Source organism: Penicillium subrubescens (genome assembly GCF_028828155.1).
Source record: "Penicillium subrubescens strain IBT 31985 chromosome Unknown utg000011l_segment0_segment0, whole genome shotgun sequence".
Taxonomy (NCBI): domain Eukaryota; kingdom Fungi; phylum Ascomycota; class Eurotiomycetes; order Eurotiales; family Aspergillaceae; genus Penicillium; species Penicillium subrubescens.
The window spans coordinates 2,159,121-2,181,752 of record NW_026643161.1 but is presented as its reverse complement, the minus strand read 5'-3'; the positions used below and the strand labels follow the sequence as shown (position 1 = coordinate 2,181,752).

The window sequence follows — 22,632 nt, the reverse complement described above, 5'->3', positions numbered from 1 at the left end:
TCCGCTGAGGGATTGCCGAGTTGGAGAAAATTGGAGATGTGGCTGAGTCATCATCTCAGGACGCGGGGCCAGGCAGAGAGGAAAACACTTGTTCACCTTTCAACATTTTCAACGTTTTTTGCCTTGTTGTTACTGCTGGTTATGCATGTCTATTGATACTGTGGTTGGCATCGGAGAGATCGCAACCGTTTCTCCAATTGGAAGAGCTGAAATCAGCACAAGCACATGGCCGACGAGGGGCGGGCCGCCTAACTCCGCCAAACTCCGTCCAACTGAGGATATAAGAGAATCAGATATCAGCGCATCCACGACAGAATCTGGCATCTTAATCCTTCTCAACATTCTACGTGATGTCAGAACACACGCAAATACATTCTCCTCCTCAGGAGAGGGACTCTTCTACCAAAAGCCCTGCTCCAACATCAGGTCAGTACCCCCTCGTCGCAAGTTGCGACAGTCAACTTACCTCTCCCAGTACATTCCTTCCCAGGTCTCCCACAGATTATCTCCCATCGCGGCTACAAGGGGAAATTCCCCGAAAATACCCTCGCCGCAGTCCAAGGCGCCGTTCAGGCCGGTACTCACGCACTAGAGATTGATCTGCACCTCTCTCGAGATGGAGTACTCGTGCTCTCCCATGTAAGCACTAATCCCCCGAAACACACCCCTGTCACCATGCATATCCAGTACTAATTCATCTCAGGACCCAACGCTACAGCGATGCTATGGAATCAAGAAAAAGATCGGGGATTGCGACTGGGAATACCTCAAGACCCTACGCACATCACAAGCACCCTACGAGCCCATGCCTAGGTTCGTCGATATCCTCGAATTTCTCCGGCAACCGGGACATGAGCACATCTGGGCTTTACTTGATATCAAAGTAAGCACGTCCTCAACTACCATCCCACGTTCCATCCAAAAAGTAACAAATCCCCCCTCCAAACTACAGGTAACCAACGACCCCGAAATAATAATGTCCCGCATCGCCCAAACCATCGCCTCCACCCCCCTCCCACCCTCATCACAACCCTGGCACAAACGCCTAATCCTCGGCTGCTGGTCAGCCCACTACCTCCCCCTGCGCGACAAATACCTGCCCACCCACGAAATGACCCTAATAACCTTCGACCTAAACTACGCCCGCCAATACCTACACACCCCCAACATATCCTTCAACGTCAACCAGCGCATCCTCATGGGCCCATTCGGGCGGGGCTTCCTCGACGAAGCGCGCGCCGCAAACGCAAAAGTGTATTTGTGGACGGTTAATGCGCCGAATCTTATGCGGTGGGGGATTAGACGGGGTGTGGAGGGGATTATCACTGATGATCCTGCGTTGTATAAGAGGGTTTGTGAGGTTTGGGAGCGGGAGAGGAAGGATGGGGTGGTTTTTGAACCGGAGTTGCAGGTTGATAGCTTGAGTGTTGGGCAGAGGGCGCAGATTTGGATGGTCGCTGTACTTGTTGTGTTGTTTGGGTGGGTGATTCGACGGAAGTATCTGCTGGGGGGTGAGAGGGTGAGGCTTGAGGAGAGGAAGGTTACTTAATGATTAATTAGCAGGAGGCTCTAACCTTATTATTTTGAACAATAGGGCGAGCCTGATCCTCTGAGAACAACAGGTGGCATGCCGCTTGGGAGGTTTCAAATACTATTCACAACTGAACCATCAGCGAAAACGATGGCCTCTCGATCTAACAGCGTCAGGTCCCTCCCTTTCATGACCTCCGGATGATGTAGATACTAGTTGATGGCTATTCAGAAACAGAAACCATTACTTGTTTCGAGACCATACGCATAGTACAGCCCGTGTTAGAGCATCACCAAATCTCCTGCGCAGCACAGCTAGCCTATAGAGGTTCGCTCCAATCTGTACTAAGATGTTCAAAGAACTACTTTCATATCGGAAATGCAAAAGACATGTGGGTACTCTGTATCAATCCATGTTCGCAAATGCTTCGCCAATGCCAGCTCCAAGCCCCTGCCTCAAACCCTCATTTTGGCTTAAAATCAAAAGGTGCAGTATTGGTTCCAATCTGAACACCAGTATGGTCGGTTCCAAAAACATGGCTCCCTGTTGGACTCTTCGCCCTATTCACAGCCTCCTGGAAAACCGACGGGGGTGTCTTCAACAGCTTTCGACTTATTTTTAGAGTCTCTTGCCGTTCTTCTAACTCCTCGAGGGTGTCTTGTTGCTTGACTTCCTGTTCGGTACTCTTGGCCTTCAAACAACTTATCCTCCTTTTTATTTCAAGACTTTCGATCTCTGCCGCTTGCAAATGAGTCACTAGTTCTCCTGTCTCAGACTCGATTCTCGTTCTAATCTCTGCCGTACTAGGCGCTTGTTGAACAGACTTGAGACTAAGAAAAGAAATTTGCGTAAGTATACGTTTGGCAGATCCGAGCATAGGACTTCGGAGTGATTCATACAGTGTTACGATGCTCGCCACCCGCATGACTTTGGTCCCGTAAGTGTGAATTTCCTGGTTCATCAAGTCGATCTGAGTTTGTTCAAAGAACCCAGTTTGAGAATTATCCACCCAAGATCGACTATCGTCATCAGAGCGGTAGGTCCAGCGTTGAATAATCCTGTTGGTCCTCGCGCAAGTGGCGGTGCACTCGGTGATGATCGATTTCGCGTCTTCGAAGAATGACGGGCCTAGACACGGCCATACACTGTCATGAATACTCTGAACACTGGTAAGTGCCAAGTTGAGAGATCTAACATTGTCGGTCAGAGGTTCGATGTTTTTTGGCGAAGTCTTGATGCCGTTCAGGTCACTGAGCAGTTGTTGACAAAGGTGCCTTGCGCCCGCGATGCCCAAGCCAACGGTGGTCGCCGGTAGCACACTACCATCTTCTCCTCCTTGAGCCTCGACGTTAGCACCATGATCCAACAGCATCTGCACTATATTTTCATGACCTCTGGATGATGCCGCGCGGAGTGCATTGCCATATTCTCCTCCTTGAGAGTTGACGTCGGCACCACGATCCAACAGCATCCGCACCACCTTTTCATGAGCTCCAGCTGATGCGGCCTGGAGGGCACTGCCATATTCTCCTCCCCGATTATTGATATCGGCACCGCGATCCAATAGCATATGTGTCACCTTTTCATGGCCCCCGAATGATGCGGCATATAGCGCAGTGCCATAGTTCCCCCCTTGAGCGTCAACGTCAGCACCATAATCCAACAACATCTGGACCACCTCTTCATGGCCTCGGAGTGATGCCGCCTGGAGTGGACTGCCATAAATCCCACCCTGAGTGTTAATGTCGGCATCTCCATCCAACAGCATCCGCGCTATATTCGCATGGCCTGCAAATGACGCATGGTAGAGAGCAGTGACAGAGCCTTCAGCTTGGGTGGTCTTATCCTTCGAGTCCACGTCGATACTTTCTGTATCAAGCAACAGCCTGACGACCGCCTGGTAGCCATTCTTAGCTGCCAACGCTAGCGGTGTCATGCTATTCTTATCATTCGAGTTCACGTCGACCCCATCGGTGTCGAGCAGCAGCCTGACGACCGCCTCGTTGTCGTTTTGAACCGCCCACGCCAGCGGCGTCCTGCCATTATTATCATTCGAGTTCACGTCGACACTGTCTGTAGCAAGCAACTGTTTGACGACCGCCTCATGGCCATTCTTGGCCGCCCACGCTAGCGGCGTCAAGCCATCATCATCCTTCGACTCTAGTTCGGCGCCCTTCTCAAGCAGCAGACTAACGACCGCCTCGTGGCCGTTCATAGCCGCCCACGCTAGTGGTGTCCAGCCATCATCATCCTTCGACTCTAGTTCGGCGCCCTTCTCAAGCAGCAGACTAACGACCGCCTCGTGGCCGTTCATAGCCGCACACGTTAGCGGCGTCCAGCCATCATCAACCTTCGACTCTAGTTCGGCGCCCTTCTCAAGCAGCAGACTAACGACCGCCTCGTGGCCGTTCATAGCCGCCCACGCTAGTGGTGTCCAGCCATCATCATCCTTCGACTCTAGTTCGGCGCCCTTCTCAAGCAGCAGACTAACGACCGCCTCGTGGCCGTTCATAGCCGCACACGCTAGTGGTGTCCAGCCATCATCATCCTTCGACTCTAGTTCGGCCCCCTTCTCGAGTAACAGCCTTACGGCAGCCTCATCCCCAATTTTTGCAGCGTGAAGTAGTGATTTGTTGACATTTTTTACCCCGTCATGGCCGTCAAAGCTGCTGTCATCCCTGTCCGAGGAATCTAGAGTAGCTATACGCGAAGGGCCGGCTGATCTGATGCTGCCATCACTATTCGAAAAATCTAGAGCAATGGAACGCAAAGAAGCGGCTGATCTAAAGCCTTCAGCTCTCCCAGAGCTCGCTTCTTCATTGCTGGCTCAGTTTCGTGGAACTGCAAACGTTGCGAGCTGTTCCTGATGGAAAGCCATGTGGTTGTAGAAGCCCTTATCGAAAGGTCCAACCGAGTAGCAAAATGGGCAGGTTTGCCTGTCATCGGCTACCGTCGTCTCGGCAAGATCTAGGAGATTTTCGATTTGCTGCCTATCCAGACCTTTGTGGCAATCCACGAAATGCTGCTCCAAGCTGTCCTTTGAATTCGAGATGAAGGACCTGTGTTCGAAGCATCTCCATATACGGCGGTGGACTAGTCGCTCATGTTCAAGCCACGCATGCCGACTAGCGTACATGCGGCCTTCATCTGGGCATTTCTCGTAGGTACAGACGTAAGGTTGGAGATCTTGGCGGATATGCTCGCTAACATCCATTAGAACGATGCTTCTATCCTACAGGCCGACGGTCCTAGAAACTTACTTCCATGACTTTCCTTTTCCTTGTTTTGACGGACAAGCCACCCAGCAATACGGACAAACAAATTCTGACTTGCTGGCTGCATCGAGAGGAGGTGGAGGTAGTTCCGGGGAGTTCCCATCAACGTCGTGGGCCGTAGTGGCGTAAGAAACCACAGTGTCTGCATCCAGCTGGTGGTCTAGATCACGATTATACATGGAGAAATCGGTTCCTGACTGTAATGTTTTCGGCCCTGGAGTCGGTATTAAGTTGCCTGGATTAGGGAGTGTGGTTTCAGGATTGGAAACAGGCTCCGCATGCCTCATGAGAGTCTGCTTGGGGGTTGGCTCATCCCTAACGTGTGATATCTTGAGACCATGTCTTCGCCAATATGCAAAATACCTTCTCCGGTTGGTGATTGCTTTTGCTAAGCGATCCCGCAGGAAATTGTCGCCATCTAGCTGGTCATCACCGGCGTCTAGCAGATCCAAAACACCATTATTCAGGTCTCGTGCAGGTTCAGCAGCGAATTCCGGTAGTGTTAGACGTGGGCGCAGATTATCGAGTGACTCTTGTACATGCCGACGATCGAAGATGGCATATGCCGAGAACAAGTCTTTCCCTGTTTCTGGATCTTCCTCTTTCATGAGAAGAGCTTTCTTGGCGAGAGATCGATATCTCGTGTTTCGTATCTTAAAGGAGAGTCTGTACAAATGCTCCATGACATCTTTGATTTCATCCAGTCTCTCAGCCAGTTCCCCGATGTTAGAGTCACTATCAGTATCACTGATGTCACTGTCGTCCTCAAATTCTTCGTTAGAACCATATGCGACATCGCCACACTGTTCGTACGGCAGGCGAAGACCTGTTGTGATTTCGGCACCTAGGAAATCACAGTTACTAAGGGATTCCAGTAACATAGCAGACGGTGCTACACAACGTACTCTTACTCAAGGAGTCTTGCAACTGTGTCAGAAATTTGAGGACGGCTGCTCGTAGCACCACCGAGTCTCGTAACCTGGCATCAAGAGAACTTCGGCCCCTCTGTAAAGCGCCTAGATTGCCGGCCCAAATTTTGAAACGGGCATATTCATTTCCAATTGCTATTGGTATCATCTGCGTTTTCAACTCATCGGAAGACGTGTGCAGTGATTGTGTCAGAGTATCGAAGCATCTTGCACAAGAGGTGGCAAGGGCGCCGATGTCATCCATCGCTAGAGTTACTTCAATCTTAGAGGCACAGGAAATATTATTTCGTAGATATCGTGAGCCTCATCTTCTGAGCAGTTAAGTTGCGAACTTGTTAGGATGGACTAGGGCCTAATAGAACCCAAAGTGTATTCAAGCATGTATCCAAGCGGCTCGCTGAGGTTATCGCTAAATGGCGGGGCACAATTAAATCGCTCATAATAACGCAAAGATACCAGAAAGCGCCAAAATATCATTCGTTAAATTAACGCCAGGAGCTGCGATTGCGATTTAGCGGGGTCAACACCACCGCCGAAATAGGACGTGCGGCTGAGATCTGGTGTGCCCGGGTCGGCGCGTCGGGAGGGGGTCCATGTTGGCATGTTTCCCTTTGGAAGAACCTCATAGCTCAGCCAAAGTCGAGGACAGGGGCATTTGTTCCTCCATGTTGATTAATCTTGCCAACCGCGTCGTCAGAGAGAGTTGCGTCGGTGTACCTCTCATTCCAAAATGGTGACAGGAGTGGAAACGGCTGGGCTCGTCCTGGGAGCCATTCCTCTCCTCATATCTGCCCTTGAGAACTATGAGAAATTGACTGCTCCCACAAAAGCGTTTCTACGTTGGAAAGGGCATTTGAGAAGGTTAATTCTGGAGCTCTATACAATACGCACTTCTTACGATCAAGCTGTTCGTCTCTTACTGAAGCCATTCGCCGACCTCGCAGACCAAATCACGATGATGGACAATCCCCGAAGCGAGTTGTGGAAGGAGGGAGATATTGCAGACAGTCTACGTGATCATTTAGGGCTGGCATACAAACCATTCACTCTCACCATAGATGAAGTTTCAGAGATCCTGGTTGAGATAGCGATTTGCCTTAATATCCCTGGGTCGCAACAGGTTTGGGCACTACCCCTTCTTGTATGGTAGACTTGGTACTAACTTTGGTAGGTTTTCTTAGGTGAAAATCTCCTGCCAATCGTCGAGTCTAATTTGCAGATCGCGAAAACTCCGTTCCTTCACAAAAATTTCAACTTCGGGCCAAGAATAAAGTTTACCATGAAGAAGAATCGCGTGAAGGACGCCCTAGAGCGTTTGGAACTTTGCACGGGGAGGATTGATGCCTGGACCTCTCGAGCCGACAAACTGCAGGATGAGACACCACAAAGTCGTCTGAAGCTGAAGTTTTCTGCATCGTTGGGTACCATCCAAGAGAACGCGACCAAAGTACATGGAGCAATTTCTCGAAACTGGTGTAACGACAACCCTGTCCATACGGCTTGTTTGCTTCTTGAGCAACGGTTGGTCAGATCAAAGAAAAGAAAGAGACCTCTGCAAGAAACGAGCTCGAACTTGGTGGCGCAGGCGACTTGTTTCGGATTGAGTCTTCGTGGTGACTGCAAGGCGCCTTCTCAGTGGTTTGATTCCGAAATTAGAATTGACCAATTTTCGTCAAGGTAAGCATTTCTTGGCTCTACTTTTCACTGGCATTTTTTTGGTTCCCATGTTAATATTACGCTCAAATAGCACAAAGACTGTTCGTGTTGCAATATCAGTTCCAGACGACCACCACCATGACCCTGCACATTTATTGCATGTCTCTAGCTTATGCAAAGTCATCAGGCAACCCCAGAATCCATTTGTGGTATTCTGTCTTAACGAAAATGGGCACTTGAAATCACGGCCGTCCTTGAAAGAGACTGCTGCTGCATACGCTCAACAATCTTTATCCCTGGAGGCGCTTCTTCCGCGCTTCCAGACCAAACTCCCTTTGGAAGAAGTGTACGGACTCGCCATCACATTGGTAGCGTCGATGTTTCAACTTAGCCATACTCCTTGGCTTGAAACTAAATGGAGTAAGAAAAACATTATGTTTGCAAGAGCAAATAGTAAGATGTCATTGACGGTCGACCTACGATATCCTTCCTTAGTGAAGGAATTCGATCGGGGTGCGTTGCTTCAAACCTCAACTTTGAACCCAACATCACAACTGATCCAAAAATCAGGAGCTAGAACCCAACGACCCGACGATACATCAACCAACAGAACCTGTTCAAACTTACTCGCCTTAGCGATTATGCTTCTTGAAATTAGTTCCGGGAGGCCCATAGAGCAAAGACTCGGTGACGATCAAATCATGAACATCTTACCGACCGATCAATCAGGTCTCCAACTAGCAGAGGCATGGCTTAGGGAGGAAAAGGCTCATGGCAGATTATCATGTGCCTTCTCTCGGGCTATTTTGACCTGTCTACAAGAATATCTCAATCCAGATGCAGATTTCGGTGACGAACAGTACTGCAACGCCTTTAAGGAAAAGGCTTTGTTACCGCTTGAAGAGGAAATGGAGTACTTGGTCTTTGGACCTTTGAGGTAACTTTTGATGGGAAGCAGTATCCTCTCCTGCTGACCTACGACCATTCCAGTCGCCAGAGTAGTTAATGTTATTATTGTATGAGAAGAGCGAAACCTAAGACCAAATAGTCCGCAACCCAATAACCAAGAAGCCGAATACTAGCCGTAAGCCCTGAGAAGAAAAGGCCTATCAGATTCAAATCAAGAAAGAAGCAGAGGATCCCCACTTGAATCTCGACGCCTTCAATCTCACTGTGATAAGCTTTTCCAACTACAGTCACGAAATCTAAACTCTCTAAGAAGTAAGCATACCAGAAACATCAATATGTTCATTCAAGCCTGTTCCAAGCAAAAGGAAATCAAACGAGAAAAGAAGAGTTAGGTACCTAACATACAATAATTCAACAATCCACCACAAACACCAAGCAAACAAAAACAGAAAATATACATTGGTAACATGGCGACATGACCATAACTTAAATCAAAAGAGGGGGGGAAACAGGGAACACCGACGCGGATGATGATTCAAATGCCCATAAACGGCAACGCAAAAAGGTGTAAATCAGAGGAAAGGATGAAAAGAGGGAAATAAAATGAATAGGATACAGTAGAATGTAAAAATTAAGCAGGTGACAAGCCCATGATGCAGAGAAAAGAACGATCAACGCTATCATCGGCGAAAGCCGAACCAAAAGAAAAGAGAAATCCAACAAAAACAAGACATGGAGGGTATAAAGCAATCTATACAACGAAGGACGAGCCCAGGCGAGAGGAAAAAAAAAAGATCACGCTCTGGGAGGGGAATAAAATGTGGGTGAGTCACATCAAGTGACAAGAAAGTAAATGAGAGGGGGAATATAGAACAGAAAAAGCCTGTCGCTGAAGACTGTCAAAATGAAGATTTTAAGAGCAGGACTTCCACAGCTCAGATCATCATGAGCTTAGTGGTTCTCCGCTCGGGGAAACGTCTTGCACCACCGGATGGGTACCGTGGACCCGGACGAAGGGATCCGCTACTCGGGCCAGGCGAGGGAGGGGGTCGATATCCGGCCGGAGGAGGCCCAGGAGGGTAGGCACGCGATTGAGCCAGAGGGGAAGATCCGATCGTGGGTCGACGACGACCGGGTGGACCGGGTGGACCTGGAGGTCTCAGAGATCCCGGAGGGCCCGGGGTTCCTGGGGGGCCTCCTGGGGGTCTGTAATAAGCATTGGCGGCACGACGAGCATCTTGTTCACAGTAGACCTCGCCGTTCCATTCGAAATAGTCGCCCTTGAGTAAAACATGACATGTTCGACATTGAAGGCAATTAGGGTGGAAGCGGCGTCGTTCGGGACGACCACCGTTACGTTCCACGGTCTCGAGGTATTGGCCCTCAATACCGTTGTGACAGGTCGAACATAGGGAACCGTTCCGCTCGTGGTAGTGCTGGGCACAGTAGGGCCGGTTGTTGAGGACGTAGAAATCGGCGGATGGGAAGGGGGAGTGGCATTCGAAACAGACGAAGCATGCACGATGGTATCGTCCGGTCAGACGGCCGTCCGAGGAGGAGATGGATTTGCCCGTGATGGCTTCACCGCATCCCTTGCAGTTACCCTTGGGACGAGTTCCGGAACGGGTTGGGGGACGAGGAATTGGTTCTGTCGCAGAGCGTTGCATTGGTCGGCGAGGGGAAGGCGGATCTTGGAGTTCATCTTGCTGCTGGGGTAGTAGTGGTGATGATTGTTTGTGCTGCAGCGGACGAATCGCTTCCTCGCGCCTCTCGGCAATCAGCGATAAACTACCTTGGCCAATTGCTGGATCAGTCGGGGAATCAGGACTGAAGAATGCCGCAGGAATTGGAGGCACTTCATCCATAGTACTGCGAATGCGACCGGGAAGTTCCAGAATAGTCTGTCGTGTTCGTGGTGGGAGTTCCTCCACCAAAGGACCCAAGTTGAGAGGATCCGTAATTTTATGCCGATTCAAACTGGTATCAGATGGTAGACTGGACATGGAGCTTCCACTAGAGCTTCCACTGCGGGTGTCAGAGGGGGAAGATTCTGAAGACGTGGAATCTTCCGTATTGTCAATTTGATGATCATCCAGACCCAAGGCACGCGCAAAATTCGTAATTGAAATGGCACTTTCACTCGTCGCATCCGAGGCCTTCCTGGGCGCATCACTGCCTGCTTCCGCATTGGCCGGGTGCAAGTGACTGGGTGAATAGGCCAGGTATTTCCGTTCTTTGTCGATCGCAACTGGATCCGGCGGGCAGTCTTCTTCTGGAAGGTCATCGAGACTAGTCCGGGGTGGCGTGGGCGTGATGCCAAAATCGAATCCACTGTATGTTTCCCCGCGGGAGGCCGAGCTCACTGACAAGTTTGAATTTGAATCTGCTGGGAATGACGCCTTGTTGGGAGTGCGAAGAGGCGCCGGGGGAAGCGGTGGGGTATCCTCCATGAATGAGCGCAATCCCCGGGAGAAGCTGTGGGTCGATGATCGCGCGGTCGAGCCTTCATAGCGGGTGCTTGCTAGGGAGGTGCGGTAACTACTGTGACTAGCCATTGAATCACCTCGACTATGTCCAACAGGCGCCGACTCTGTCTGGGGAGGAAGAGGGCTAGGTGGAAGCTGAATGTTCTCCGGCACCAAGTCTAATCCGAGTCGCGGGGACGGGGTCGGAGCTGGACGTGCTGGGGACCGTGCTGGCGGTTCATATTTCATCGCAGGAGTGCCAACAGGAGCGGGAGACCGGCTGCCAGGCATTGGAAAGGAAAACACTGTATGCAAGTCGAGTACCGATTCGTCTCCGAGAGATTTTGGGTGGTCGGAGTTGGACACCGATAAGTGCATTGGCGATCGCGGTGCCGAGTGGATGGAAAGGGGGGATGGCAGATGTGATCCCACACTACTCGCCGGCGTGGGTACCGTCGGTTGAAGAAAGGCGCGATCTAAAATTGCATGTTAGTAACCTTATCGCTCTATGTCTGCATGTCTCCATGTCTTAGATCGGGCATCCCCGCGCCAGGGTCATCACATACTGGCGATGGTAGGATCGATGCGAGGGGGTGCTCCAGGCCGACCGGGTTTGGCAGCCATGGCCACGGTCAGCTGGTCTGGAGCATCCAACCCCGCGGATGGAGGTGGTGAGGGAGGTGCTGTAGTGTTGGAGGATGCATGAGAAGAGCCGAGAGTGGAATGGTTTGTTGATGATGTTGTTGTTACTCCCGGCGCAGGCAGACCATGATCAATAGGGGCGCAGACATGGTCGCCCATGGCGGAGATTTCCACATTGTTTCCACAATTGGAGCATTTGATCGTGGGCAAGAAGCCCATGTCCATCGTCGCCATCCTGGTTCAAATCAAAAGGTCGGGGACCATCGAGGTTGCAAGAGGGGCTAATGCCCTGTCCTCATCGGGGGAGATTCGTCCCTTGATAGGGGAGCTGTGCTAAAGACACGAACTGTGGGGATGGAATAATGGACTCTGTCTCTAGGGATCACAATCTAAGATGGAGAATAAACATGGAGTTAAGAGAGAGGAAATAAGGAATAGTTGGGTGGTCCGGGGGAGAAGTGGAAGGAAGACGGAATGATTCCAGAAGAAGAGGAGACACTTCAGTCGTACAGAGTGTCTACACAGTCCAGACAGTAACTAGTCCAACCCCAGGCTTCTCTTAGGTGTACATCTCACTTGCTAGACTGATTTTAGTCTGTTTAGCCCCCGAATTCGACCACAAACTTGACCCACGCGAGGACCATTCAGGAGGCGCCCGGGCCTATTTAGTGGATACTGGGATCATCCAGTCTCCAGTGAGGACGGAGGATTCGTAAGTTCCTATGAGAGTGAGTGGTTCAGGGGGTTTGGATCCAGAAAATCCTAAAGGTTCTTCTTCAGTTCCTGGTTCCTGCTTCCAATAATAAATCATGTACATACTGTAAGTACCACATTACTCCATGAACTCACGGATGTCCCGGAGTTGATAACAAGTTGGTTCCACTCCCACGCTGATATGTACCATGTTCATGCTGATTATTTGAGTCTGAAAATAATACAGTACTTCTTCAATTCTCCTCATCTTCTTCATCTTCATCTCTGCCGTCCCAAGGGGGGCCAAGGGTGTCGATCAGGTCCGTTCAGCCTTTCAGGGGGGCGAAGGCGCAACTGAAGTGGAGCCCCGAGCGCGGTTTTTCTGGTCGCCAGTCGCGACTCACTCGCGAGATAACTTCAGGGAGTCAGGGTCCCTGCTGACTCGCTCTGGACTCTTTTCCTCTAGATTGTCACTCTCGGGGTTCCACTGTGGACAGTTTGTGTGCTTCCAATCATCGGGTGAATCTCAGACATTCCGTCTTGACTTCAGTGGATCTCCCGATGATCACGATCGAGCTTGCTGACGTAAGTCACTCGACAGAACCCCTCAAACCGAAGTAGACTCGAGTAGATAGACTGTAGAAGTGTAGATACTAGTATATAGGGGCAGCACGAGAGTACCTAAGGATACATAAGCCCTAATACTAAGATACTGCTAGTACAGTGAAATGATCACCACAACAACCTTCTCTCAAAATAGACGCCCATCACAATCACAATCACACGCGGGGCCCACGGGGCCTATGGGGTTGGGTCCATACGATCTACATGGGCCATGAGCCATGGCCCATGCAGAGGTACAATATGGGGTTAATCGCCCCCAAGTAACATTGTTATACATATGTATATGTATGTACGTACTCTTTGTATCCCTCTGGCCCCGCCCCCAATATCTTCCAAGCATTCCAGGAACCCATTCAACACACTCTTAGTGGTGGAGCTGATACTCTGTTAAGCGAACTAAGCCTGTTCCTGCATGCAACCTCAATCCTAGCCATCCAGAGGGCTCGGGTACCTGGCATCCCGGCTGACTGCATGCAGGTCTATCAAAGCACTGGTCCTGACTCCTCGATGGTCTTGGGGGCCAGTCAACTGATCAGTATGCTCGGGGAATGTTGTACTTTTGGTGTGTTTACAGCTAGAATATTTGAGGCTATGACATCGATGGTGAAATTCACAGCCTGTTGCGTCCCCTCGTTCACTGGAGGGCTGTCCAGTTGATTTTGACGCTTGACTGATGGATGTGAGTCTTTTTTTATGCTCATCATTTATCGTATTTCCTGGCCCTTTCCCCTTCCTCGTTCTCCCTGGTCGTTTGTCTTCTATTATTATGCGATTGTTACTTGCTCTCCATGACGAGAATCTTCCACCTAGCTATCCCCGCCTGGTAGAACTTGCTCTGTGGTCAAACCTGAGTGGGTAGTGGCTGTACAGACTAGTACTTGAACGCTCTTATCTAAACGAACGGGTTGAGCGCTGTTTAAAGCGTCTCATCCCTAAAATCTCATTTCCAAAGTACAGGTCCGGCGTGTTAAAACGCATTTTTTCAAGATATTTCTCCTTACTTCACAAGATAAGTGCAGAGATAGGCCTTCTATCAATTTCTGACTCCTAGTGTTGGAATACTCTCTCCTCAATTGGACGCACCGGCTGAAAGCCTCAATAAGAGGTGACTCAATAGCAAATGATCAACCTAGGCTAGGGGTAAAAGTTATTACTCTCTTCATAGAACATGGTAGAGCTTGTATATCTTACAGTGGTTTCAAGCAGTTATTACTAAATAATAGCGGTTAGCCGGTAACCCTCAAGGGAAATTCGGTCTTCAAAATTTGCCAACATACATTACCTGCGCAGGTACAGAAAATCCTGTCTCCATTTTCATAACGAGCCTGTGCAATCTAGACGTCATATTAGGGCAATTGGGGACTCCCCAAGACATGTAGTAAATTTTGTTGAAATGAAAGTAATCACTTACAGATCCTGGGCCAGCACCGTCAACTGCTGCCACCAAAGGCACAGCAGCAAAACGTAGAGAGATAGGTAAGAACAAATACATGTTTGAGGGTATTGCGGAGGACCTTGGCTTACAAGACGTGATAGAGCTTTGAGTCCAAAATGATAAAGGAAATCACGACAACAACTTTTTATATCAGTGAATTGGAGCGATGGAAATTACGGACGATCATTATGATCAGCATCTTTCTAGGGCCCCATAAGGATTTCCTAACAGTGAGTGGTAGAGCTCTGCACGTTCTGCAGGCTATCGTGCGCTATCGTATTTTTCATGTCCCTCGTGCATAACACCTCACATACCTCGTCACGTTGATGATATCCGGAACGCAGATCTACTCTATTCAAGACCGTGGAATGTCGATGGATAGACCCCATTCTGCTTAGCCCGTACGACGCGAGACATGAAGATATTGAGAGGATTAAGCCTCGCGGAGGTCCAATCCTGGGAAGCCAATCTCGCATCTACTAATTTGTAGTTTCTAATCATGATGGGTTGCTAAAGCATATTTATATTTCCAAATGACTGTGAAATCTAGAGCATATAAAGATTGTGCACCTAGTTCCCTAGCGGATTCATTAAGCAAAGATCGGGGCGCCTTCTAGCCTCAGCACATTTACACAGACGCGTATAAGACATGCAGCCTATATCAGATACTTCAATAGTTCTAAGTACGGTGAGAGCCGTAGATGCACTCCGCATGTAGGTCAGCCCATTGCATCGGCGATCATTTCTCGAACACGTGTTTTAATCCTTCTAATGACCCACTCCGAACAAAGCCGAGCTCTATGTATGATATAGATACACCCACAGATCATGCAGTCGGGAAAGAGCTTTGTAGTCCCGATTTCGAGGTTGGTGGAAGGAGACAGCTTGTTACGAGTCAAGAGAGAGTTCGGACACTACCTGTACATTCAAAAAAATTAGTACGGGTGGGGAGGGAAAAGGAAGAAGAAGCTATCTGGTGGGGTTGAGATTTAATATGTTCTGCAATAAGGGGTGCATTCTCTAATCATCCCGATTCGACCATGTTTATCAAGTTAATTCTCCCAACTGCGTTCAGATCATCACGCCACGATCGATGAGATCACGTTCTTTTACCTGTAATGTTGATAAATATTATAATACAGACCGAGTCCATTACAATTTTTATTCCATTAAGGTGACAAGTGCCAGGATCAATCATATACCAGCATGGTTATGCAGTACCAAATTCCTCCATGTAGAGCTATTTCACCTATATGTACGCTATCTATCAATCTCAGATTAATGGAAAGTATGCTTTATAAAACCAACTTGAAAATAAAGGCTATATCAGCGAGAAAGTGACCATTCAAATTGCTTGGAAATTATATTCACTCAGCAGGAACACACTCCAAGACCGAATCATATCTGGTGTTGTAGGTATAGATTTGCTTGATCTTAAGGCCTGCTTTCTCCGTAAGAGCATACCACTGTGTTATCGTACGCTCATGGGAGGCTAGTACAGACATCATGGTGATATCGATTTGGGTAGCGTGAAAATGAACTCCGCTTCCGGGTAGGACCATATCATCAATCAGAATGACCGAGTCAGGGCCAAGGGAAGAGATAACATTCTTCAAAATGATAACTGCTTTCTCCTCCGGGTAGTCATGCATAATGTTGCGCATGTAGTAGAATCGACAGCCTGCCATCATTTTCGGTCAGACCATAATCCCAGAGAGCATGTAGAGAGGAAAAGGGATTTAGTTACCCTTGATTGGCTGAAGCTGCCAGAAGTCATAAGACATTGCCTCGACTCCTTCATGTTTGATTGCCTGGGCAACAACAACATCCAAATCTTGTAGGATGACCTTGTTTTTTACTGCTGGTAGACGCTCCCTCAGCGCGATGCATTGGTGGCCAATTCCACCGCCAATATCGACAAACAGGGGTTGCTCTGGTGCCAGATCTTGAGACCTCTGCTCAATTGGATACGAATCGAGCCAATGCGGCATATCTGCGTGTTGAGCCATCATGAACTGATTGAAGTGCCGGAAAACATCTGGCTGTGTTTGCGCCCAAAGAAAGCCCGGCAAATCGGTGTTGAAGGCTTTTTGAAGCGGAGTATTGACCGGAGACGTAATATCTTGGTACTTGGTTTGAGCTAAGAACTCGGGCAATGCAAGTAGTGCCGGGGCTAAGCTCTGAATGCTGCAGCGGTCGACTGATTAGCATTCGATGACCAGGGCTGTCAAGCAAAGTGAGAGCGGGGAACCAACTTATGATAGACTGCACTCTGCACTCCTAGATCGCTCAGATGCTTGGTGATGTTGTTGGCCGTAAATGTGTCTTCGCCCGTCTCTTTTATAGCCCCAACTGAGGCTAAGTAACGTAGAATCCGTCCTATATTGGGATGATTAGGATAAGGAACGCAGGAGGGGTCGCTTAAAGATTTTTTTTGTGGTAGCCCCGAACCTATTAAATCCGACGCAGCAGCAGTTCGATCACAAAGCTGAGCAATAGTCAAAGGTGTTTTGCTTTCGACTAAGATGTTGAATAGGTTCAAGTCTAGTCCAATTTTAACCAGGATCGGCTCTAGGTGCTAGAAATGAGGATTGACAATTCTATCAGCTCGTATCTTTTGAAGCAAATTTGAAGAGATAAGAAGAGGGAACAACAGTGACCTACCGCATAAGATATTCTTTGCATTGTATCCTGGCGGGTTTCAAGCGAAAGATAGAGCTCACGGAGGCTCTGGAGAATAGAGTTGTGGGTCTCCCCATCAACTCCCTGGGCCAATGACTGGACCTGAGCCACAATACCTTCCATTGCGATAAGAGCTGCTGCCTTGGGCTGAATGAGAAATCGTTTGAAAATGCGAAATACTTGCTTGGATTGTTGCGTTCTATCTGAGCGACACTTGGCGCCATTTATGTGTTGATGGATGTTATGGACAGTCCCTAGTGATCACAAGGCTCGTGGTGCCCATACATGGCTCTGAAACGCACGGAGCACGATTACCTATTTCGGGCAAGTGTGGATTAACGTAGTCTTATCATTTGCCCCGCCTCGACGCTGGAATTAACGGTGCACAGGGCACCTCTACCTATTCTGGTCAATGTGCCTTGTAAGCGAAACGGCGTCATTGAGATTGCGGCTGAAAGGACTAACAGTTATGGACATTCCAAGATGACGGCCTCCAGAATTAAGCCTTTTCCTACAGGTTGGATCTTTCGGATTGGTGGGAATTGGTATGGGCTAGTAAACCGATCAATCAATGAGAATCGGTGATTCAATGCAGTGGTTTACCATGCGAAACAATGGGGAATTCGGGTATTCCTGCAATGGTCTGACTTATGTGGACTCATGTGAGTCTACGCAGTACTGTAAGTCTCCTTCCTCTCGACAGAATGTCGTAAGCGATTCGGTTATAGAGTCACAAATTGGGCAGTAGACTCGGCCTCAAGGAGATTTACTAAGCCTGATACGTTTTCTTTGTCGTGTTCATTTTCTGTGCCGAGTGACAGATTCCCACAAACATTTCGCCTGGGTGTCATGAGAACGAGGAAAGAAATACCCCTGAAGTAGGTGGACTGCGTTATCCCAGTGTGCCAAATATAGTTCATCAGCCAATTCTGAAAGGCGCTCCAAAAACCAATTGTGGGACGAGATTGGGGGTGTCTGAGATGCTAGTGCCCCTGTGAACAAGATCCAGAAAAGCAAGTCGGGGGCCGTCGAGTGAAGTTCAGGATAACTATAGTCCAAGCTCTGGCGAAATTTGTTTGAAAGAACTGCAAGACATGGGAATCCTTGAGAGGTCCATATCCGAATCATGCAATAGACTATCGTCGATAGCCGAATGGATTCTTGAAATGCAATATGAGAGCATTCAGTGACTGGTTTGTATAATCGGAGCATCAGAATAATGAGGTAATCGTTGCCAATTGAATGCCATGCGGAGCCTTTAAAGAGTTGGTTTTCGTAGTAGTTGATAAATTCCTGGAGTGATTGAAGTATCGATATCAGCTCTGGATGGATGTTACAAGACCACGGCGAATTAAAGAATCGAGTTCCAAGTAAGGGAAGAACCGTTGATAGATCGGTCGTTGCGAGGAGAGTCCACTGCGAGAATACCCTGGCCGCCCAGGGCCTAGAAATATGAAATACGGGCTGAGGGTAGGAGATAACACCTCTCATCACTTCGCAACTAGATACAAAAACGGTTAGGCGAAGTGTAGCTGATGAAAGAAATTCATTGTAGAACCTACCAATAAACTGTAGAGATAGTTTTGCTCCCTAGTATATCCAGTCCGCCAGCCATATCCACCAATTTTTTGAGGCCATGCATATGTGCATCGACTGCCACTGTATTAGCCTCGGCTGCCTGGTGGTTCTTTATTAGCCAGTTCTATATCTATAAAAAAGGGAGTTGCAGGATAGACGGTACCTCTACGCAAGTTAGGTGAGCAACAATCAATATGGTCGATTCAAGAGAGATCTGAGGCATGTCATCCAGCATCTGTTGTAGTAATCTGATACTTTGCGACCGGAAGAGCAATGAATCCTTGGTTGCATTGCCTATAGCTGTTGGAGAGGCATTTTGAAGTCGTAGTGTCGATGCTAGTTGCGATGCGCTGGTCGATAGAATAACATGTCCCAACGCGGGATGGTCATGAGTCTTCTGCCAGAACCATGTTGACATCCCGTGGAAATCAATAGGCCAGCTCGATCTAGATGTCTGGAAACGGTCTAGGCTGTGTGAGTGGATGCTCCTCAATCTGCGCGATTCTTGCCCATTATTTTGGTGCTCAAAAGAGGTTCACTCACAATGGTGAAAATAGATATCAGATTTGTCGGCCCGACAGTCCGGGGATGAGGGGAGATTATCAATTACTCTTATTGTCGGTGGTCTAGATAGTACAATCTCTGAAAAAGAGAAGGTAGAGCCGGTGTTATCATCGATTTTCTTCTGGCTGCTGTCGGTCTGATCCTTATTGTCATCCTCGCTCGCTTGATTGACCACATCACCATCCCACTGCAAACGATCATAGTGGGAATGCCTTTCTTGGCACCGGGATATCAAATGCTGCATACTTCGATTCTTCCGCGCCTCGTAATGTTTATTCTTCAGAAATGAATGCTTATAGCGCTCAAGGGCCTTTTTCTGAGATTTGTCCTGTTCATGGTTTACCCAGAAAAAGCGGGGCGGTTCCCCGGTAGGAGGGGCCATGACTGGAGACAAGGAAGTGACTAGATCGTCGCACTAGACCTGCAGTCCTAGTCCTAATTTCTAATCCTGCGTTCGTTCAGGCAAGGTGGTGGATACAGGTTCTGAGGTTGAACTTTGTGCGCTGTGCGAGTTTTTTCGCCCCTAAACATGTGAGAAGTGGTTTGGGTGGTGTACAGTGGTGTTCCTAGAGTCTTCGTCCTCCCTCACTCTACCGCCTAGTCTTCCGCTCTCAGTCCGAGCTCCTATGGTCTCTAATCGACCATAGGAGAGACTTCATATTATTTCAAGATATCTTCCATTCAACTTGAGCATGAGAATCTATCTACCTGCTTGAAAACATAAATTATGAGCGGATGAGGTAGGAAATGGAGAAATTATTTGACGGGCAGAATATTATGTCATCACCACGTGGACGAAGACTTATGCAACACCACTGTATTACTGTATTAGATTCCCTTTCTAGGTATAGTGCCATCGTAAATGTATTTTAAGACAGAGTAGTGCGTTGTTGTCTCCTTCCTGGACTAATTTGATCAAAGCTTACGTGTCTATTATCCTAGCGGTTTATGGAGATCGCATACCTCTGCGCGAGAAGGCTGATATTTGAAGGAATAGGGTAGGCTCAAACTTGACCATCCAGTACCTCTTTTCCCCTCTCTCTCTTTGAAATTTCGAATTGTGCCATTTGAAGTTTACAGGATAGCATTCACTGCAAAAACTGACATGAGTAGGTAGCACACGTAATAGGTTATTTGCTCAAAGTGTACTTTCGGAATTAGCGCTCGCATACGGACAGGAGTCTAATTACATTGGGACCGTCAATAGAGCCAATAGCACAAAGTGGTAATTTTCCAATTGGTACTATCGTCGCGGGTTTTTCGCAATCATTCCTCTGCCTGGGTGGATGTTATGGTGCAAGTCATAGTGTTTTGACTATGGTTCGGACCAGAAATATATTTTGGCCATGCACCAAGCCTATCTACCATTCCACTAACCAACCTCTTGATATGTTGGGTTTGAACATTCGAAATGTCGCTAAAAAGGCCACAGAGATAAATTTGACAAGCGCATTCAATTTTCAATTGCAAGAAGCAGCCAAAAAATGATGAAATAATTGGAAAGTTCCAGTCATAGGTTATCTGCGTAGAACTAAGAAAAAGACAAAAAGGAAATGGTCCCAGAGGGGGTCGAACCCTCGACTTTGGCGTTATTAGCACCACACTCTAACCAACTGAGTTATGGAACCGTTAACCGACTAGACTATTAGATCTGGTTGACGGAAATTTGCGGAGATTTTGACAATATGAAGCCTTTTTCTGACAGATAAGGATAATAACATTGGCAGCTTCTGACAAAGGGCACAAATGTTCGTCAACCGAGGTATAGGATTTCTTCTGCCTGAAACTTCAGTCCGTAACGTAGGAGTCCTGCAACACTATTCCAGAGCCAAAAATTCAGCTCTAACAGGTGAAAGACCAAAAAGAGATTCAAATGGTCCCAGAGGGGGTCGAACCCTCGACTTTGGCGTTATTAGCACCACACTCTAACCAACTGAGTTATGGAACCCCAATTGATGTGAGGGCGATGAAATATTTGCGCTGAGTTGGAGGAGCTCACATTGGTGACGACACCGGCTCTTCTGGGTTAGTCAAGGTCTTGGCACCAGTTAGCGCCATCCTTTTAGTGGGCCTAGGAGACCACGACATCATCTTGCCTGGCGTCTGGAAAGAGAATATTCCTAGTACTAGTTCAAGGATCAATAGACAACCGCTGTTCACTTCGTATATGATGACGGTTTTTTTGAATATAACAGAATATGAGTGCCTCGTCCACAACCACTCTCAACGGAATCTCTCCGAATACAGTCCCCACAATCGCTCCGCCACCTCATCAATTGGGGTTCCATAACTCAGTTGGTTAGAGTGTGGTGCTAATAACGCCAAAGTCGAGGGTTCGACCCCCTCTGGGACCATGATCACTGATAAATCATTGATTTTTTGCCTATTGCGCATTGTCCTGATGATATGACATGCGTGGTGCTCAATTTTTGTTTTTGCGGGGTGGAGTCGCAGGGTGGGTTGAGACAATGCGCATGCACGGACAAAGTTTCATGGGTGTTAAACTCCAGGTAAGTATGCCGAGGAGGGGACGTATTATGTTCTCGATCATAAACCCATTGATGAATAGCATATGCCACATTCCAAACGGATAGTATCCATCTCATAGATTACCTAGGACCAAGATTTCATGCTGCACATTATATTACTTGCCCTGGGTCGGGTACATCAAGATGTAGATAAGATCCTAGATCGTCCGGTTGGGGGAGATAGTCAGATAAAAACACTGTAATTGCAAAGCTTCACAGCTTCTTAGACCAACAGATTGGACTTATGCAGAAGCGCTGCCAGGCTGGCATCGATGTGCACGGAGGACATACGCCTTACTAAGCGGTAATTTCTCTGTATATTAGTGGTTTAATTACATGAGCTCGTAATAATGGCAGAATATTAGTCATGAGAAATAGATGGAAGTACCACACTAACATGGTCATTGAGGTCGACCTGCGTAACTAAATTGCCAGATATCCGTGCCCTCCCATGAGAGAAGCGAATGGGTGGGTCGCAGCGTAGCGGAATAGGGGTTTTATTGAAATTCAGACTTGTTGATATCCTATTGGTGCACCCGATGATCCACTAAGCAGTGTTTCCGACTAAGAACACTGACGGACCGGAACAGCTTTGCTCCGACGCTATTTATGAACATCCTACGGAGAACAGGAGGCTGGTTGTTCAAATCGGGGAACAATCCGAAGTTCTCTTCGACTTGCCTCACGCTGAGTAATCATATCTGAGGGTGCTAAATTAGCCTAACTAGTAATATTTAACAACTCTCCCAGTAAAGACACAATTCTACGCTTATACAGCTAAACTACTCCTCGCTGGTCTCGCCGATGACTGATCCCATTTTCTTGCCAAAATTGACTCTTATCTGCCGTTCCTTGTTTCGCACTCTCGCCTATCGTTTGCTGCCTCCCTCCTGCCACGTTGCGGTTCTGTCACGATTTTTGTCACCAGGTCAGACGCCAAATTATAGTCAATAGTAAAACACCCTCTGCAGCACCATGGGACAGGTCACCAAAAAGAAGGCGCCCTCAAGCCGCTATCCCGCCCAAATCCAAGAAGCATCGGAAACTCAGCTACTCAGAGCCTTCAGCAAACCAAAGAGCTGGGCTGAATCAGGCACGAAATATCGGGCTCTCCGCATAAC

At 48.2% G+C, this 22,632-nt stretch overlaps 6 protein-coding genes across 6 annotated transcripts; 2 read left to right on the top strand and 4 right to left on the bottom strand.

Moving 5' to 3' along the window:
- Positions 1 to 350: 350 nt before the first annotated feature.
- On the top strand, positions 351 to 1,549 carry N7473_013074 (glycerophosphodiester phosphodiesterase; the record flags this gene model as incomplete). The annotated part of the gene is made up of 4 exons (XM_057159013.1): positions 351 to 426; positions 476 to 639; positions 704 to 883; positions 953 to 1,549. 4 exons carry the CDS (start codon positions 351 to 353, stop codon positions 1,547 to 1,549), a joined length of 1,017 nt encoding a protein of 338 aa, XP_057002967.1.
- Positions 1,550 to 1,994: 445 nt separating this feature from the next.
- N7473_013073 (ankyrin repeat domain-containing protein) lies at positions 1,995 to 4,043 on the bottom strand (the record flags this gene model as incomplete). Its single annotated transcript, XM_057159012.1, has 2 exons — positions 1,995 to 2,361; positions 2,431 to 4,043. The coding sequence occupies 2 exons, from the start codon at positions 4,041 to 4,043 to the stop codon at positions 1,995 to 1,997; spliced, it is 1,980 nt and encodes a 659-aa protein (XP_057002966.1).
- A 315-nt stretch (positions 4,044 to 4,358) lies between these two features.
- On the bottom strand, positions 4,359 to 5,979 carry N7473_013072 (uncharacterized protein; the record flags this gene model as incomplete). Its single annotated transcript, XM_057159011.1, has 3 exons — positions 4,359 to 4,734; positions 4,792 to 5,650; positions 5,712 to 5,979. The coding sequence occupies 3 exons, from the start codon at positions 5,977 to 5,979 to the stop codon at positions 4,359 to 4,361; spliced, it is 1,503 nt and encodes a 500-aa protein (XP_057002965.1).
- Positions 5,980 to 6,465: 486 nt separating this feature from the next.
- N7473_013071 (uncharacterized protein) lies at positions 6,466 to 7,352 on the top strand (the record flags this gene model as incomplete). Its single annotated transcript, XM_057159010.1, has 3 exons — positions 6,466 to 6,855; positions 6,907 to 7,182; positions 7,266 to 7,352. The coding sequence occupies 3 exons, from the start codon at positions 6,466 to 6,468 to the stop codon at positions 7,350 to 7,352; spliced, it is 753 nt and encodes a 250-aa protein (XP_057002964.1).
- A 1,883-nt stretch (positions 7,353 to 9,235) lies between these two features.
- On the bottom strand, positions 9,236 to 11,641 carry N7473_013070 (LIM domain-containing protein; the record flags this gene model as incomplete). The annotated part of the gene is made up of 2 exons (XM_057159009.1): positions 9,236 to 11,241; positions 11,332 to 11,641. 2 exons carry the CDS (start codon positions 11,639 to 11,641, stop codon positions 9,236 to 9,238), a joined length of 2,316 nt encoding a protein of 771 aa, XP_057002963.1.
- A 3,885-nt stretch (positions 11,642 to 15,526) lies between these two features.
- Positions 15,527 to 16,168, bottom strand: N7473_013069 (O-methyl transferase B; the record flags this gene model as incomplete). Its single annotated transcript, XM_057159008.1, has 2 exons — positions 15,527 to 15,840; positions 15,907 to 16,168. 2 exons carry the CDS (start codon positions 16,166 to 16,168, stop codon positions 15,527 to 15,529), a joined length of 576 nt encoding a protein of 191 aa, XP_057002962.1.
- Between the last annotated feature and the right edge of the window lie 6,464 nt (positions 16,169 to 22,632).